General features: G+C 43.6%; 2 protein-coding genes across 7 annotated transcripts in view; one reads left to right on the top strand and one right to left on the bottom strand.

The window, feature by feature from the left end:
• Window positions 1-43: 43 nt before the first annotated feature.
• SLC66A1 (solute carrier family 66 member 1) lies at window positions 44-18,294 on the top strand. 4 transcript variants are annotated; one of them, XM_075840513.1, is made up of 9 exons: window positions 7,067-7,085; window positions 12,012-12,082; window positions 12,883-13,076; window positions 13,677-13,806; window positions 13,882-13,969; window positions 14,961-15,112; window positions 15,430-15,522; window positions 16,133-16,318; window positions 17,726-18,294. In XM_075840513.1, the coding sequence occupies exons 3-9, from the start codon at window positions 12,892-12,894 to the stop codon at window positions 17,831-17,833; spliced, it is 942 nt and encodes a 313-aa protein (XP_075696628.1). In that variant the 5' UTR covers window positions 7,067-7,085; window positions 12,012-12,082; window positions 12,883-12,891; the 3' UTR covers window positions 17,834-18,294. The 4 variants fall into 4 exon arrangements, with proteins under 4 accessions (XP_075696629.1, XP_075696626.1, XP_075696628.1 ...); XM_075840514.1 differs by lacking the exons at window positions 7,067-7,085; window positions 12,012-12,082 and adding an exon at window positions 44-62; XM_075840511.1 differs by lacking the exon at window positions 12,012-12,082 and having other exon boundaries at window positions 7,006-7,085.
• Window positions 18,295-20,095: 1,801 nt separating this feature from the next.
• Window positions 20,096-20,574, bottom strand: part of CAPZB (capping actin protein of muscle Z-line subunit beta) — a 35,600-nt gene continuing 35,121 nt past the window's right edge. For all 3 annotated transcript variants that reach the window (XM_075840518.1, XM_075840516.1, XM_075840515.1), the window contains exon 9: window positions 20,096-20,373. In XM_075840518.1, the coding sequence (XP_075696633.1) occupies window positions 20,286-20,373 (88 nt within the window). In that variant the 3' untranslated portion in view covers window positions 20,096-20,285. The remainder of the gene's footprint in view (window positions 20,374-20,574) is intronic.

The raw sequence follows: 20,574 nt of genomic DNA, 5'->3' as shown, positions 1-20,574 counted from the left end.
GTAATCAGGAAAAATGAACATGAAATGCGGAGCGACTGCAGAAATGTTCCTCTATTTATCTCGTAGGTTTTTAATCATGGTTTATACTCTAATTTCACTGTATAGTTAGATAGAAATCTAATTGTGCTCCCACAATATAAAGAAATTTAATTATAAGGTTCACTGAAATGACAACTGAGTAAAAGGATATCTTTAATAGTAACTAGTTTAAAAACAGGGGTAACACACCACTGTGACATAAGCCCCACCGTGAAAATTAAAAAATGTATTAAACAAAAAAACACTGAGTTATTATGATACCTATATCTCTGTGTTTAAACGATATTTGTAGGAATCAGCATATACCCAGGGCACAACAGTAGTACAAGCCCTAATTATAGCATAGGTGTCCGACAATTACGGATCTCCTAACGCTGGGTGTAACACAATATAATTGTCCCCAATGCACACATTCCATAGACATTAAACGACCCTACGCGTTTCAGATACTCATCCTCAGTGTTATACTGTCCCGCAAGATATACTTATAACACATCATCTTTTAGCGCTTACCTCCTCGTGTTTGGCAGTCCGGGCGATACGTCCTTGGCTTCCACTGCGCGTTCGGTATGATGCGGCCGATGATGGCCCCTGGCTGTCAGCTGACGGCGGGGGGTCACATGGGCAGGTGTCACGAATCGAGAGGGTGTTGTGATTGGTCAATTCATGTGTTGCCGCCGAATACGATGGGTGGAGTTTAGCGTTTATAGTAACCTAGCGCCTGCAATGAAGTATGCCGTTGACATCGATACGTGCATCTTCCCGTGACGCACAGCGGAATATCCGCTGTTGAATATTAATATCGCTGGTGATGAGGCCAGAGTTACCAAGATACGGACCCCTGAGGATGAGTATCTGAAACGCGTAGGGTCGTTTAATGTCTATGGAATGTGTGCATTGGGGACAATTATATTGTGTTACACCCAGCGTTAGGAGATCCGATTTTGTCGGACACCTATGCTTCAACTAGGGCTTGTACTACTGTTGTGCCCTGGGTATATGCTGATTCCTACAAATATCGTTTAAACACAGAGATATAGGTATCATAATAACTCAGTGTTTTTTTGTTTAATACATTTTTTAATTTTCACGGTGGGGCTTATGTCACAGTGGTGTGTTACCCCTGTTTTTAAACTAGTTACTATTAAAGATATCCTTTTACTCAGTTGTCATTTCAGTGAACCTTATAATTAAATTTCTTTATATTGTGGGAGCACAATTAGATTTCTATCTAACTATACAGTGAAATTATATTTAATTTATACAGTTAATTATTTCGTTTTATCTGGGTATGGCAGCCTTTGCACTCTCAGATTTAAACACAGAAGGGTGGATGAGTGAGGCTAAAAGCGTTTTCTCTGAATGTGAACTGGTGTATACAGTTCAGGGTGCGTCTCTTAAATCTACCTTTAAAAACCTTAATAGATTGCATAAAGATTATACTAGAAGTTGGTGGGAGATCCAGAGTCTGGAAAACTATTTAAAGAACAAGATAGTTCCCAGAGGCCTCAGGGTCCCCATTGTCCCAGCATTAAGATTAAAAACCGCTAATATAAAAGAAAGGTGGGAACAGGAGATTACAGGGAGTTCACTTAGGCTGATGCAGATTTTGGTAGAGGAAGAAAAAATTCAGTTCGACTCTATTAGTGCTGAGCTTAAAAAAGAGATTGAGGCCGCCAAGTCCTTGGTAGATACCCCTGGTTTTGATAAACGGGATAAAATTCTCCAACAAACTTTAGAGAGGTTTACCAATCATCTTAAGGAACGTAAACACTTCCAATTCCAGAGAGATCTACAGGAATTTAGGGAGAAAAAAGCGTATGATTTTGTCCATACACAACAACAACAATATCAACAGACCAATAGGGGGCCGAGGGAATCTGACCCTTCCACATCAGAGAGTGAAACCACAGACTCTGAAAGAGTGGGCCCATTTTTCGGTGGTAGCGGTGGGAAACATAAATTTAGGGGAGGAGCTAGAGGTAGAAATAGAGGCCGTGGTAGAGCCTCTTCTAATAGTGGCAACAATTTTTTAGCCAACAATCCTCCCATTTCCCGCTATATGCTGAGGGGACAAAAGGATTAGTGAAGGGAAAAAATATGGATAGGCTACAAATTATCAACCTATCTGAATACATTTTGAGTGCATCAGAGAACACATTATTAGAAAAAGGACTTTCCTTTGTCCCCACAGTTAAATTTGACTCTTTCTCGTGGATAAAAGATCTTAATTTATTTGCTCGTAAACTCAAATGGATCAAATTTTTCAAACACCACAATAGAAAAAAATGTATGGAACTAGGGTTGGAAGAGTCTGATATGGAAGGCCTTGCAGCCTTGGAGGGGTTATTAGAGGAATCTGGAAGAGCTCCAGGTCTAGGTCCCTTTACCAACCTAAAAATGAAGAGTAGAAAGCTGCCACCTATAGGAGACTTTACCAATGTGGATTTATTTGTGGAGATGGTGGGAGATGAGATCAAAAATCTTAGTCAGGACAGTAGGGGCATGGATAACAACTTGTCTTGGTCCGAACGACTAGCTCTGACCACTCTAGAGAAAAAACAGAACATCGTTCTAAAAGCATCTGATAAAGGTGGGAACATTGTGGTCATGAGTAGGGATGATTATAAAAAAATGTGTGAGGACATATTGTTTAACCATAACTGTTACACCATTTTAAAGGATAACCCAACAGCACTATTCAAGAAGGAGTTGCTGAGCATTCTGAGTGATGCAAAGAGCAGATCCTTGATTAGTGCAGCAGAGTTTGGGTTCCTGTACCCACAATTTCCTGTTATGGCGTGTTTTTATAGCCTGCCCAAAATCCACAAAGGGTATCCTCCCTTACGTGGCAGACCCATTGTTTCAGGCATTAATAATTTAACTCAAAATGTGAGTACTTATGTTGATCAGGTGTTGCGCCCGTTTGTCTTAAGTCTTACATCATATGTACGTGACACCATGGATGTCTTGAAACAGATTGATGGTATCTCTCTGGAGAAAGATACAATCCTGGCTAGTCTGGATGTTGAGGCTTTGTATTCATCCATACCTCACAAATGTGGTTATAAAGCGATCGAGTATTATCTGGGATCAAGAGGTACACAGTTTGCTGCCCATAACCAATTTGTTTTGCAGTTATTACAGTTTGTTCTTGAAAAAAATATATTTATTTTTGAAGACAAGATCTTTCATCAGCAATGTGGAACTGCAATGGGGAGTCCCGCTGCTCCCACCTATGCAAATTTATTTCTTGGCTGGTGGGAGGAGACAATTGTTTTTGGGGACAAATTTGTCAATTGGACTTCATCCGTTGGATTATGGATTAGATATATTGATGACGTGCTGATTCTCTGGAACTCTACAGCGGATGAGTTCCATAGGTTCGTAGCAGCCCTCAACAAAAATGATGTAGGACTTAGGTTTACATGTGAGATCAGTGAGAACGAACTGTCTTTTTTAGACTTGAAAATCACTAAAACGGAAGGAGGTACAATCTGCACAAAGGTACATCGGAAAGAAACAGCAACTAATAGTTTTTTGCAATGGAATAGCTGTCATCCTTATTCCCTCAAACGTGGCATTCCGAAAGGCCAATTCATGAGAGTACGCAGGAATTGTAGCTCTATGGGTGATTTTGAGTGCCAGGCCCAGGAACTCAAAACAAGATTGAAGGACAGAGGCTTCCCCAAGAGTGTTATTAGGAAGGCCTATGAGGGAGCAAGGGATGCAGATAGGCAATGTCTCCTGGTCCCTAAAAAACGGAAAGAAGAACAAGTTACCAGACTCATAGGCACCTATGACTCAAAACAAAATGACATTATGCAGATACTGAATAGGTATTGGCGTATTCTCAGTTCTGATATAGATTTAGTAGACCAGATCACACAGAGGCCGTCTGTCACGTATCGGAGAGGGAAAAATATAAGGGACAGAGTCATGCACAGCTGTTTCGACCCCATTTCACCTAGGGGTACATGGCTGGATAGACAAATACCAGGCACTTTCAGATGTGGTAGCTGTAAAGCCTGTGATTTCATTCTTAAAGGGAATAGTTTTACCAGTGTTGTCACACAGAAAAAATACAATATTCGGGATTATGTCAATTGCAAGACAGCAGGAGTAGTTTACCTAATTACATGCCCATGCCCCCTAAATTATGTGGGCAAAACAGCACGACAATTTCGTCGTCGTATTAGGGAGCATGTTGGAGATATTATCCATGGTAGGGACACCCCAATATCCAAGCACGTGCATGCTAAACACCAAGGCCAGGCAGCAGTGTTAAAGTTTCAAGCAATTGAACTTGTCAGACCCCCCAAAAGAGGAGGGGACTGGGACAACCTGATTTTACGGAAGGAAGCGCAATGGATCCATAGACTGGAATGTATACAACCAGCAGGTTTAAATGAGCAGACTAATTATACATGTTTTATCTAAATGTGTGATACCATCCCCCTATAGGTGGTTCACCTTGGGGTGGGTGAGTGTTTATCTGCATTTTGCATTACTTATTTGAGATGGCTACACTGATCAGCCAACACATAAAGAGATCGTTTTGTCAGTTTTTCTAAGGAATAGGGACTTCAGCAACTTCGTCCACCTCATATGTGTTTATTTACTTTGAGTTGCTTTGTGAGGTTGCCCACTTGCGGTGTTATACTGTCCCGCAAGATATACTTATAATACATCATCTTTTAGCGCTTACCTCCTCGTGTTTGGCAGTCCGGGCGATACGTCCTTGGCTTCCACTGCGCCTGCGCGTTCGGCATGATGCGGCCGATGATGACCCCTGGCTGTCAGCTGACGGCGGGGGGTCACATGGGCAGGTGTCACGAATCGAGAGGGTGTTGTGATTGGTCAATTCATGTGTTGCCGCCGAATACGATGGGTGGAGTTTAGCGTTTATAGTAACCTAGCGCCTGCAATGAAGTATGCCGTTGACATCGATACGTGCATCTTCCCGTGACGCACAGCGGAATATCCGCTGTTGAATATTAATATCGCTGGTGATGAGGCCAGAGTTACCAAGATACGGACCCCTGAGGATGAGTATCTGAAACGCGTAGGGTCGTTTAATGTCTATGGAATGTGTGCATTGGGGACAATTATATTGTGTTACACCCAGCGTTAGGAGATCCGATTTTGTCGGACACCTATGCTTCAACTAGGGCTTGTACTACTGTTGTGCCCTGGGTATATGCTGGTTCCTACAAATATCGTTTAAACACAGAGATATAGGTATCATAATAACTCAGTGTTTTTTTGTTTAATACATTTTTTAATTTTCACGGTGGGGCTTATGTCACAGTGGTGTGTTACCCCTGTTTTTAAACTAGTTACTATTAAAGATATCCTTTTACTCAGTTGTCATTTCAGTGAACCTTATGGTTTATACTCTACTCACAGCCAAAGCTGCAATCATAGTTCTGTTAGTTGCTCTGGGAAACCGTCTGTAGTATTAGCTCCACCCAGCTGTCATGTGACCCAACCGCTCAGCTCTAACTGCAACTACCCTACCACCCTACTCGGACTCTACGTTCTGCCAACGACCTTAGATTAAAATCCTCCATAATCCGAACCTCCCACTCCCGTCTCCAGGATTTCTCTCGTGCTGCACCCGTCCTCTGGAATGTGCTACCCCAGACAATCAGATTAATTCCCAATATCCACAGTTTTAAACGTGCCCTGAAAACACATCTATTTAGACAGGCCTATAACATTCCCTAATCTGACTCCTTTCCATGGCCCTCCATTTAGATTAGTCATCAGAATAAGATTCCCTCACACTCCTTCTCTTCATGTCCGTCATACACGGATACTGGCTGGTGACCGGCTCATGCAGCTTTATGTTACCACCGCATGTGTATAAAAATGGCCGGACTATTGTACAGAACAAACACTGTTACACTTTGTGTCTCCCTTATGTCCTCATAGATTGTAAGCTCTTGTGATCAGCGTCCTCACTCCTCTCCTCATAGATTGTAAGCTCTTGCGAGCAGGGTCCTCACTACCCAGGTTTGAATTGTAAATGAACTTTGTCACTATGTAATGTCTGATATTGTTTGTTTCATGTTCCCTCTAAATTGTAAAGTGCTGCGTAATATGTTGGCGCTATATAAATAAAGATTATTATTATTATTATTATTAACTGTCACGCTGACAGGAAACCAACTAAATTGTGGCTGCAGCTTTGGATGTGACTGGAGTAGTCGATCTGACAAAACAGAAAATAAGTACAAGAGAAGTAAATTAAAATACAGAAGTGCTGCCGCTCCTTCATCGGATATATAAGCCGCTAGGTAGCATTTAGCTCCGCCATTTTCTAGAACTCTGCTTGCTGTCAGTAAATGAGGACATCCACTATAGAGGTGCTGGAGATGGCGTAGTGATGGCGGTGATTAGTTGGGCACATTGCACGCACGTCTCGTGTCCCCTCCAGTCTAGTCCGGACCACCGTCTATTATTATTTATTACAGGTCGGGATTCTCCACCAACTAGAGGGGGGTCATCGGGTTCCTCACCCCGCCCGCTCGCCCTGATCTCCCTCCTGGAGGGTCACCTAGTCCAGAGCTCTGGCAGAAACGTGCGCAGGAAGCCGCTGTAAGGAGCGTGGATGAGTCCTGGCTTTTTGTGCGGTTATAATTTTCTTCCTGGTAACGAGCGCCAATCACCATACAGGGTGTCGATCGATCCAGACGGAGCAATGATCACGTATGGGGACGAGTGATCGTTATTATAATCGTTTGCCCCGTAAATTTGCATCTTGTCGGCAGCACAAACATCCATTTTTATGGCCACATAAGAGATATGATCAGCCGATGAATGAGCGATCAATCGATCGATCGTCAGCCCATGTAAAAGGACAGGAGGTGAAGGCTGAGCAGTGATGTAGAGAAGATCACTCATCATCCAGCAGGGGGAGCACAATCCACGCTGTCAGCAAATTCACTGCCGGAGTGGGAGGGGCGATCTTGGGAAGTCATGTGACTACAGGTCATGTGCTCGGCAGTCAGCTGTAGACAACAGAAGGGGCAGTCAGAGCTGTGAGTATAGGGAGGGGGGGGCAATAACACTCAGGACACCCCCGACCGCGTAACACTGGGACCACCGAATAATGACATAGATACATTATAACACTGGGACTCAGGACACCCCCTACCTCGTAACACTGGGACCACCGAATAATGACATAGATACATTATAACACTGGGACCCCTGACAGATGATATTGATACATTATAACACTGGGACCCCTGACAGATGATATTGATACATTATAACACTGGGACCCCTGACAGATGATACATTATAACACTGGGACCCCTGACAGATGATATAGATACAATATAACACTGGGACCCCTGACAGATGATACATTATAACACTGGGACCCCTGGCAGATGATATTGATACATTATAACACAGGGACCCCTGACAGATGACATAGATACATTATAACACTGGGACCCCTGACAGATGATATTGATACATTATAACACAGGGACCCCTGACAGATGACATAGATACATTATAACACTGGGACCCCTGACAGATGATATTGATACATTATAACACAGGGACCCCTGACAGATGACATAGATACATTATAACACAGGGACCCCTGACAGATGATATAGATACATTATAACACTGGGACCCCTGACAGATGATATAGATACATTATAACACTGGGACCCCTGACAGATGATATAGATACATTATAACACTGGGACCCCTGACAGATGATATAGATACAATATAACACTGGGACCCCTGACAGATGATATAGATACAATATAACACTGGGACCCCTGACAGATGATATAGATACATTATAACACAGGGACCCATGACAGATGATACATTGTAACACTGGGACCCCTGACACATGATATAGATACAATATAACACTGGGACCCCTGACAGATGATATAGATACATTATAACACTGGGACCCCTGACAGATGATATAGATACAATATAACACTGGGACCCCTGACAGATGATATAGATACATTATAACACTGGGACCCCTGACAGATGATATAGATACATTATAACACAGGGACCCCTGACAGATGACATAGATACATTATAACACAGGGACCCCTGACAGATGATATAGATACAATATAACACTGGGACCCCTGACAGATGATATAGATACATTATAACACTGGGACCCCTGACAGATGATATAGATACAATATAACACTGGGACCCCTGACAGATGATATAGATACATTATAACACAGGGACCCCTGACAGATGATATAGATACATTATAACACTGGGACCCCTGACAGATGATATAGATACAATATAACACTGGGACCCCTGACAGATGATATAGATACATTATAACACTGGGACCCCTGACAGATGATATAGATACATTATAACACTGTGACCCCTGACAGATGATATAGATACATTATAACACTGTGACCCCTGACAGATGATATAGATACATTATAACACTGGGACCCCTGACAGATGATATAGATACATTATAACACTGGGACCCCTGACAGATGATACATTATAACACAGGGACCCCTGACAGATGATATAGATACATTATAACACTGTGACCCCTGACAGATGATATAGATACATTATAACACTGGGACCCCTGACAGATGATATAGATACATTATAACACAGGGACCCCTGACAGATGATATTGATACATTATAACACTGGGACCCCTGACAGATGATATAGATACATTATAATACTGGGACCCCTGACAGATGATATAGATACATTATAACACAGGGACCCCTGACAGATGATATAGATACATTATAACACTGGGACCCCTGACAGATGATATAGATACATTATAACACAGGGACCCCTGACAGATGATATAGATACAATATAACACTGGGACCCCTGACAGATGATATAGATACATTATAACACTGGGACCCCTGACAGATGATATAGATACAATATAACACTGGGACCCCTGACAGATGATATAGATACAATATAACACTGGGACCCCTGACAGATGATATAGATACAATATAACACTGGGACCCCTGACAGATGATATAGATACAATATAACACTGGGACCCCTGACAGATGATATAGATACATTATAACACAGGGACCCATGACAGATGATACATTGTAACACTGGGACCCCTGACACATGATATAGATACATTATAACACAGGGACCCCTGACAGATGATATAGATACATTATAACACAGGGACCCCTGACAGATGATATTGATACATTATAACACTGGGACCCCTGACAGATGATATTGATACATTATAACACTGGGACCCCTGACAGATGATATAGATACAATATAACACTGGGACCCCTGACAGATGATATAGATACATTATAACACTGGGACCCCTGACAGATGACATAGATACATTATAACACTGGGACCCCTGACAGATGATATTGATACATTATAACACAGGGACCCCTGACAGATGACATAGATACATTATAACACAGGGACCCCTGACAGATGATATAGATACATTATAACACTGGGACCCCTGACAGATGATATAGATACATTATAACACTGGGACCCCTGACAGATGATATAGATACATTATAACACAGGGACCCCTGACAGATGATATAGATACATTATAACACAGGGACCCCTGACAGATGATATAGATACAATATAACACTGGGACCCCTGACAGATGATATAGATACATTATAACACAGGGACCCATGACAGATGATACATTGTAACACTGGGACCCCTGACACATGATATAGATACAATATAACACTGGGACCCTTGACAGATGATATAGATACATTATAACACTGGGACCCCTGACAGATGATATAGATACAATATAACACTGGGACCCCTGACAGATGATATAGATACATTATAACACTGGGACCCCTGACAGATGATATAGATACATTATAACACTGGGACCCCTGACAGATGATATAGATACATTATAACACAGGGACCCCTGACAGATGATATAGATACATTATAACACAGGGACCCCTGACAGATGATATAGATACAATATAACACTGGGACCCCTGACAGATGATATAGATACATTATAACACAGGGACCCCTGACAGATGATATAGATACAATATAACACTGGGACCCCTGACAGATGATATAGATACAATATAACACTGGGACCCCTGACAGATGATATAGATACATTATAACACAGGGACCCCTGACAGATGATATAGATACAATATAACACTGGGACCCCTGACAGATGATATAGATACATTATAACACTGGGACCCCTGACAGATGATATAGATACATTATAACACAGGGACCCCTGACAGATGATATAGATACATTATAACACTGGGACCCCTGACAGATGATATAGATACAATATAACACTGGGACCCCTGACAGATGATATAGATACATTATAACACTGGGACCCCTGACAGATGATATAGATACATTATAACACTGTGACCCCTGACAGATGATATAGATACATTATAACACAGGGACCCCTGACAGATGATATTGATACATTATAACACTGGGACCCCTGACAGATGATATAGATACAATATAACACTGTGACCCCTGACAGATGATATAGATACATTATAACACTGGGACCCCTGACAGATGATATAGATACATTATAACACTGGGACCCCTGACAGATGATACATTATAACACAGGGACCCCTGACAGATGATATAGATACATTATAACACTGTGACCCCTGACAGATGATATAGATACATTATAACACTGGGACCCCTGACAGATGATATAGATACATTATAACACAGGGACCCCTGACAGATGATATAGATACATTATAACACAGGGACCCCTGACAGATGATATTGATACATTATAACACTGGGACCCCTGACAGATGATATAGATACATTATAACACTGGGACCCCTGACAGATGATATAGATACATTATAACACAGGGACCCCTGACAGATGATATAGATACATTATAACACTGGGACCCCTGACAGATGATATAGATACATTATAACACAGGGACCCCTGACAGATGATATAGATACATTATAACACTGGGACCCCTGACAGATGATATAGATACAATATAACACTGGGACCCCTGACAGATGATATAGATACAACATAACACTGGGACCCCTGACAGATGATATAGATACAATATAACACTGGGACCCCTGACAGATGATATAGATACAATATAACACTGGGACCCCTGACAGATGATATAGATACAATATAACACTGGGACCCCTGACAGATGATATAGATACAATATAACACTGGGACCCCTGACAGATGATACATTGTAACACTGGGACCCCTGACAGATGATATAGATACATTATAACACAGGGACCCCTGACAGATGATATAGATACATTATAACACTGGGACCCCTGACAGATGATATAGATACATTATAACACTGGGACCCCTGACAGATGATATAGATACATTATAACACAGGGACCCCTGACAGATGATATAGATACATTATAACACAGGGACCCCTGACAGATGATATAGATACATTATAACACTGGGACCCCTGACAGATGATACATTATAACACAGGGACCCCTGACAGATGATATAGATACATTATAACACTGGGACCCCTGACAGATGATATAGATACATTATAACACTGGGACCCCTGACAGATGATATAGATACATTATAACACTGGGACCCCTGACACATGATATAGATACAATATAACACTGGGACCATATAGCGATGGGGGGGTCAGATGTGAGGTTTCTATAGAAATAACAAGAAAAACACACGAGTATCTGTATAGATTATATATAATGAGCGGATTCAGGGGCCCTGCGAGCAGATTCAGGGGCCACGCGAGCAGATTCAGGGGCCACGCGAGCAGATTCAGGGGCCACGCGAGCAGATTCAGGGGCCACACACGGGTTGATCCATTGTTTCAGCTTGTTAATTAGGATTATAAAGAAGGAGAAGATCCAGCAGATTACTACTGAGCAGCTGCTGGATCACACAGGTGAGGTGTAGGGGGTAAAGGTCGCGCTGTGGTCGGGGGGGGGGGGGCGTTGTCTACGCTTTTCAGGTCCAGATACATAACGGAGGGGCGTACGGTTACTTGCGGGACTTCTCCAGGACTTCATCATATGTCCTGTTACTTTGTGTTGTAATTCGGTCCCTGAGGTCTTCTACATGGCCCAGGAGGTGCGCACAGACCCTCCCACTCCTACATCTGCCCCCCAACACCTACAGGACCCCCGACAGGGGCTTTCCTATACATTATTACTCAGGGCCAGGCGGCGTCCATAGTTGCGGCATTTTTCTGTTCTTGGAGCTGATGTGTGAACAGGAAGAACGAGCTCCGCCGATTATTATCGCCTTATTCCGGAATGTTTATTATACGTCGTAGCAGCGGCGACATTCCTGATGTGTTACCCGCACGGAACGGTCAGAACGCCTTATTTATTGTGGCATTTTTCTGCAGATTTCACCCATTGCAATGCAATCACAATGTAACACAGATTTTTACACTAGTCCCACCCAAAGCTGCATTTAAAATTCTGCTATACCATCATGCCTTATTCTACAGTCACATCCAGAGCTGCATTCAGACTCACAGCCCTGCTTGCTGCAGGGTGCAGCAATGAGTTGCGTGGAGGAAACTAGCTGAATTGTGAATGCAGCTTTGGGTGTGATTAGAGTATAAAACAAAAGAATCTGTAAAACTAGAGATGTGGATTGCGGGATTTGTTGTTCTGTTTTTTTTGTTCATTTTTCCTTCGGACGGTTTATTATTCTGTGATTTTGTCTTATTTTCAGGACTGCGGTATGTGGGGACTGCTCTACTTCAGGGGTCCGGGGAGTCCGTCTCCACCAAATAACTTTTCTGACTGCCCCAATGGCACGACCTGGGTGTGGAATGTGTTCAATGAGTGCGCAGCGGACGCCCGGGATCTCGCCAGCGTCTACCTGGGCCTCTTCTCCATCTTGTGTTTCGTGGCGGCTTCCTTCCCGTGAGTAATATTCACCAGTCCCGGGCTCAGGACTTCCCTCCTCGTGCGGAGCAGATACAGGATGTTGGTTTTGGGCTGAGGACGTGACTGACGCAAGTGCTGACGTGAAGATTCTCTGACCACAGGCGTCCGGGACTGCTGATCTGTTATCCCCCTGTACACACTGACCCATGAATCATCTCCCTCCCAGCAGACACAGCAGAATCGTTATCTCCTTATTCAGCAGCTATAATATTGCTCATCCTAAGCCTCCTGGTTCACGAATAGAATGCCAGTACTACAGTAAAGACTGACACACGAGCAGGGTAATAGGAGAGTGTGAATGGGGTTTTGGATCAATGTCCGGTACTAGAGGACCCTTACCAATAGATAAGTCCGCACGTGTCACATCCATCGGTCACCTGACCGCATCGTCCAATGCCCTAGCACTTCACGATTATGAATGATACGTCATCGCGCCCTCCATTACTTTACTATGGTCTAAATACTGGACAAAGCAACATTACAAATGTATATGTCATTCAGGGTTTGTGGAAAGCTGGGTGACGGCCCCTATAGACCCTCCAGTAGAGCTGACAGCGTTTCCTCTTCTCTTCTCAGACAATATTATCAATCCTGTAAGACGGGGAACATGGACAAGGCGCTCTCCATCTGGTTCTTGTTGGGGTGGCTGGCGGGGGACTCCTGTAACTTTGTGGGGGCGTTCCTGTCCCATCAGCTCCCCATCCAGGTGAATGTCCTCTATTCTTCTATATAACTGTATGACCGTATCCTGTCCCTGACGTCACACGTGTCTCTCCCACAGACGTACACGGCGGTTTATTACGTGCTGGCCGACTTCTTCATGCTTTCGCTGTACGTGTTCTACAAGTACCGGAACCAGGGGCCGAGCGGTGAGTGTATCCGACATGGGGGAGGGGGAATATCACAGGGTCACATGTCCACTGAGTCGAGGCGATCAAACCGGTCGATGGCGACTCCATAGCCCCTTGGGAGATACCATATGAACAGGGGGGGGGGGGGATTCTATGACGGCCACATTGTCCACCTTTCTATACCGATCCCCCTGATTTTGGGGGGTTACGATTGGTGATGAAGCCGTTCCGAGCTCATGAACTCCTCAGGACAATGGATATCTGAAGTGTAACCCTAAGGGTATGTTCACACGGCCTATTTACGGACGTAAATCGGGCGTTTTTGCCCCGAATTACGCCCGAAAATAGCGCCTCAATAGCGCTGACAAACATCTGCCCATTGAAAGCAATGGGCAGACGTTTGTCTGTTCACACGAGGCGTATATTTACGCGCCGCTGTCAAATGACGGCGCGTAAATAGACGCCCGCGTAGAAGAAGTGACCTGTCACTTCTTTGGCCGTAATTGGAGCCGCTATTCATTGACTCCAATGAATAGCAGCGCTAATTACGGCCGTAATTGACGCGGCGTTCAAGCGCCTGCACATGCCGGTACGGCTGAAATTACGGGGATGTTTTCAGGCTGAAACATCCCCGTAATTTCAGCCGTTACGGACCCCCGCCGTGTGAACATACCCTAACGCGGATTACTCAAAATAAAGGAGAACTCCACCCAAATAAACCATAGAGTCCAGTCAGAAGGTCACAATCAGCGGAGTCTGAGCTTGGATCACCCCAAATTCTGAAACTATAGAGCACCCAACCCCCATCTCTGCAGCCTGGGGGTCAAAGGGATTTATAGAGTGTTGCACCCCTTTTATTCTGGGGATCAGCGGGGGTCCGCGGTCGTGTGATTCTCTCATGTATCTATGACAGAAGGTTTTTCCTGATTCCCCTTTAATTATGGAGTTTTAGGGTCCCCTTCTGTGGCCCCCGGTATTATATAACTCGCCCTCTTTCCTCCATTCCCAGCGGCTCTCCGTATAAACGCGGTCTGTGGATTCGCTCTCTTCGGTTCCGCGGCGTTGCTGCCAGTGCTCGGTAGTTCAGGTCCAGCTGCTGCAGACGACTCCATCACAGCGAACACCAGACGCCTCCTCTCCACGGACGCCTCCGATAGCGAGGTGAGTGCCAGGCGCTTCACATCTATCTACTTAAAGGGCTGGTTCAGTCTTGTTCTGCAACTTTCTAACTTATACTTTGTGTTTCCAGTTCCTCACCATGTTCAAACCTCTGCTTGCAGTCAGCGAATGAAAATATCTACTTGCCCATTCACTGACAGCAATCAGAGATGGTGAATTCCTAAGAATTATTCCATTTGCAGTGTACGTTTTCTCATTTACTCCATTGTTTATAACATATATGAGCGCGGTTAATATAAAGCTATCGATCCACGACGACAAATCGCATCGGTCACTGTGTTTATATTTGTATATTTCAGCCTTTCTCCACCCAGGAGATCGCCGGATGTGTGATTGGTTCCATCTCATCCATGTTCTACCTCTGCTCCCGGCTTCCTCAGATTGTCACTAATGTAAGCACGGTGCCTCTCTATAGGGGGGTTATGGCATTTGGGGGGGGGGGGGGTTGGTTACAGTTCCATTATGGGGGACTCTAATTACACTTACATTTATTACCCAGTATTTTATGATTAAATATTATACAATGAGAAGTTCTGCAACTTCTGTGTTTGAATTCCTCACCTTTTTAAAGATTTATGCTTGCTGTCAGTGAATGGAGACATTCTTGATTATATTTAGAGACAAAACACCTGTCCTGACCTAACACTTCTCACAGCTGAGAATTTGTTACAATTGTATTCAGTCTAGACAATCTTCTGTGACCTAAACAGGCTCGTCTCCAGACTGATACATTTTTCCTGCACTGATACATTGTAACAAGCAATCAAGACAGGAGTATCAGATTTGTGCTTCTGATGCGTTTAGCTGACAGAGAATTGAATACAATAGTAACAAACTCTCAGCTATGAAAAGCGATGTGTTTTTAGTTTATAAATGTAAAACATGAATGTTCTCTGTCATTGACAACAAGCTGAGGTCTTGGAAATTATAACGCTGCTGATCTATTCAATTATTTTAATTAAAACCCCAAAACTCCTTAACCCTTCTTTTTGGTGTTTGCAGTTCCGCAGGAGATCCACTGAAGGGCTGGCATTGTCCCTCTTCGTTATGGTCATAGTGGGCAACCTGACCTACGGCCTCAGCATTCTCCTGAAGAACCCAGACCAGGGCCAGTCTGAAACCAACTACATTCACCATCACCTTCCGTGGCTGGTCGGGAGCCTGGGCGTCATGAGTCTGGATCTTATTGTATCCTTTACTCCATCTATAGAATATCTATCTGCTGGACACCATTCAACTATGAAAGCAGAGGTTCTACACATTTATAGATCAGTCTCAACCCAGCTGCACTTCCTTCCTGCCTCCACCTGGTGGCAGCATTGATGGTTTGGAGCCTTTTCCCAATATGCTTAAAAAGGCTCTGCTGCTGCTGCATTTCTTCTGAATAAGGGGATGTTCACACGGCTTATTTTTGGCCATTTTTGGAGCTGTAAACTGCCGAAAAATCGGGAGCAGAACGCCTTCAAACATCTGCCCGTTGATTTCAATGGGGAAAAACGGCGTTCTATTCCGACGGGGCGTTTTTGTTTTTTTTACGCGGCCGTTTTGAAAAATGCCAGTGAAAAAGAAGTGCAGGTCACTTCTTGAGCAGTTTTTCATTGACTCCATAGAAAAACAGCTCAAAAAACGGCCGCGAAAAACATGAGTTGCTTTAAAAAACGGCTGATAATCAGGAGCTGTTTTCCCTTGAAAACAGCTCCGTATTTTTAGATGTTTTTTATTAAGCGTGTGAACATACCCTAAAATGAAGCTTTTTTTTTCATTTGAGGCGTTTTTCATAACGTCGATGGTAATCCGCTCCAAAACGCATCAAGAAGGGACAAACTACTACTTTATACGCAGTGTTATTTTGGTTCTCATGTGAACAGCGCAGTGTATGTCCCTCTGGATTCAATGGGAAGCTGTTTTTGGGGTTTTGCAAGTTTTTTTCCAGGCGTATTTTAAGACGTTTACGCTCAGAAATACGCCTGAAAAGAACTACGTGTGAACATGCCCTTAGGCCTCATGCACGCAACCGTATATTATCTGCAATTACGGATTGTATAAAACACATTCTATCCTATGGGCCAATGCACACGAAGCACAAAAAAAAAAAAAATAGGGCATGTAATTTTACGGACCACAGTTGCAGCCGGGCTCATTGAAGTCAATGCAGATCTTTAATGACACTGCGGCCCAGTTTTTTTATGCGGTCCTTTGAAAAACCAGCACGTAAAAAAACTCTGTAAAAATAAGTAAATGTCACTTCTTGAGCCGTTTTTCATTGTTTCAATAGAAAACCAGCTGAAAATCTGAGATTTTTCCATTGAAACCAGCTCCATATTATACAGCAGCGTGTGAACATAGCCTAAGTGTAGCCCGTGACTTTGTTTTCACGCTTTAAAAAAAATCTCAGCTGCCTGTTGTGACCACTAGAGGGCGATCTAATTAGTCTTCTATTGATCTGTATAAGAGCCACAGATCGCCCCCTAGTGGTGACAAATTAAAATGTTCAAAAATACAGTTTGGCACTTTTCTAAGGAGCTCTAAGAAATGTCCCTAAAAGCCGCAAATTTACATGAAATTTTCAGAATTAATTTCCTGAATCCTGAGCAGATAATTTTCCAATTTTTCGTGTTCAGTGTGAAAGATCCCAACGACTCCACGACGGGAGAAAGAGAACCGCTCCTGCATCCGAACCGAGGGGTTCTGCATTCTCCATAATTCCAGACGCCTCGTCTTCATCACAGTTGGCGCCGCTGATCTTCCGGAAGACGTTACTACTTTTTTTTCATTGGACCATTTAGACTTTAACCCTTTCACTGTCACTGTCACATGCACTGGCACCTCCAGTGCGGCACTTTTAGGGAATTTAACTTTATTATGAATATTTTATAACAGATTTAGTTATACTTTTTTTATCGTTTGACTTATGTTTTGACCTCTAAGGTCACACAAGGGAATATTGCGCTTTAATGTTATTTTACTGTAGACCGAGGCGGCATCTGCTTTACAGCCGATCTCTCCGCACGCTACTTTTACAAGGGAAAGGGGCTACTTTGTGATTCTTGCTGCCTTCTGGACCCTCAATCTCGGATCACATTGAAGTACTGCTGCTCTGCACCAGGACGCTAATAATGGTTAATTTAAAGGGATTTAATCCTAATAAAAAGTGAAGACAATAACGAGTTCTGTCTGAATAAATCTAACGTTTATTGAAAGTAATTATGTATAAAAAGTTACATTGACAGTGAAATTCGTTTCATAAGGTTTATGATCAGTGGAGTTAATAAAATTCTTTCTGCTGCCACTAGGGGGAGCTCACTGTATAGGATTTACTATAGCGGTTAAAGAGCTCCCCCTAGTGGTGGTTGCAGGCAGTTAGAATTTCATAATGTAAATAGAAATAACAGGGTTTGATGCCGTGTATAATAAAAACCAGTCTGACCTGTGTAAAGAATTGCGGAAATATTTACAGTCAAAATTAATTTATAGGAAAATTTTTCCTGTCCTTGACTATTTCACCATCCATCCCAGGGAGAACAGTTGTACTTAAATTCCTGTACCAGCCCTAAAGTTGGGTACTGGGAAGGAGGTGTCTCCATCATAGGAACCAATGCACATGAAAACCTCCCCTTTAAAAACCTTGCATTTTCACTCGAGTCTGCCCCCCCCCCAGGGTGACCAGTGTTGTGATATTTCTGCCTATGGGGACACTGGAGTAGTTACCAAGAATACCATGTCCCGCTCCTGTTCCATTTGTTAGGATTGATCATTTTACCAGCAGATCATAATGATTACTGATCACATTTGATCGCCTTTGAGCGAGCAAGATATGGAGTAAGTTGACATGATTGAGGTCACGATGAAGTGAAGGGGGAGGAGTTTCTCCGCGCTCGTACGATCGCCTGGATTACAGAGGATCTGTTGTAAGTTCCACATTGACACACGTTTCTCCGCTTTTCTCTGGGTGTGACTCTTACGGCAGCGAGTCCCTGTGTAGTCACCCCAGATGTACAGACATTCGGTGCAGATAACATTTTGTGCTACAGACACTTACATTTGGAATTCAAAGAGCCATCATCCTGCGGTGCTGCTGTGACAGAGGACTGCCTATACTGATACATTGCAACAAATATTCATTACTTTGTATATCTAGACACTTGCTCCAGGGTATATGGACTGTACTGATTGTTTTCTTGAGACGGTGGATAGGATTTTGTCTGTTATAGAGATCAGGGTGCTGGTTCAAATTTTGAGAATTCTGATGCCCGTCACCCCATCAGCCTAAGCAGCATTTTTGAGATGCTGAGGCTTTGCATTGTGGTGTAGTTTTGACACAAGACACTGTACAGCAGTCTCAGTACAGACATTAAACCAGCAGGTGGCAGCACTTAGAAGTGACTTCCTGCAGCCTGAGAGCGAACAGGAAACCAGCAGAATAGTGAACGCAGCTCTGGATGCGACTGGAGTAGAAGTTATGATATACATTACTAATCCATTTTCAGTAGCTTTAACCTATAAAACGATGAGCATTAGAGCCACATGTGTACGAGTAATCGAGTGAGATTCTGGGGTCCCCGAGACCACACACTGAGCCAACAGCCTGGGCCGGATATTAAGAATCATTTTATTGTTAGTACAGGAAGGCTCATATAGAAGACTTAAAGCTTTACAAAAAATATATATATAACAAAACAAAAAAAAGACATACCCTAAGCATTCCCCAAACAGTCACCAGGAAAAATTATAAAATGGGGGGGCAAAAGTCGGGGCCAGAGGATCCGATGATGAAAACATCAAGTCTTTCCTTCCACCCTCCATAACAGATCCATCTATTCTCCGATAGGAGGTAACCATTGCGGGCGCTGCGGAGGGCGGAGCGGGATGTGCAGTATATAATGGGGTAACACTGGGGCAGGGCAGTTAGCGCCAAAGTGGGGGGGAGGGGGCGGGAAGGCTGGAGTAACGAGCCCCAGACTGTGACAAGTTCATACAGCTTTATTGGATAGGAGCAGACGGTGCTGAACGGCTATGTAAGTGATGCAGACAGAGATCGGACAACGGACGGGGAGGGGGAAAGAAAAAAAAAAAAACAGAAATGGGGGGGTCCATAACTGATGGGGACCGGGAGAGACATTATAAGAAATGAAAAGGAAGGGGGAGGGGAGGACATTTAACTTTGCTGCTTTCTCTTCAGCGCCTCCACTAAGTCGTTCTTCAGAGCCTCCTGTTTCGATTTGTCTGCGAACGTCTGGACGGACCTGGAGGGGGCGAGAGATGGAGAGAATGAGGGGGCGACGCAGTGTTTAATGAGCCTCGCTGGGTCTCCTGGACAGGAGGGGTTTCGGGTGGAGTCAAACACACAAAGTCAATGGACAGGTGGAGCGTCTGTTGCAGTCCCCTGAAAATTTACATTGACTTCTATGGAGTGACCCCCCCCCCCCCCCCACACACACTGTGCA

This window comes from Rhinoderma darwinii, chromosome 10, assembly GCF_050947455.1.
Source record: "Rhinoderma darwinii isolate aRhiDar2 chromosome 10, aRhiDar2.hap1, whole genome shotgun sequence".
NCBI lineage: Eukaryota > Metazoa > Chordata > Amphibia > Anura > Rhinodermatidae > Rhinoderma > Rhinoderma darwinii.
This window is presented reverse-complemented; position numbering and strand designations above follow the sequence as displayed.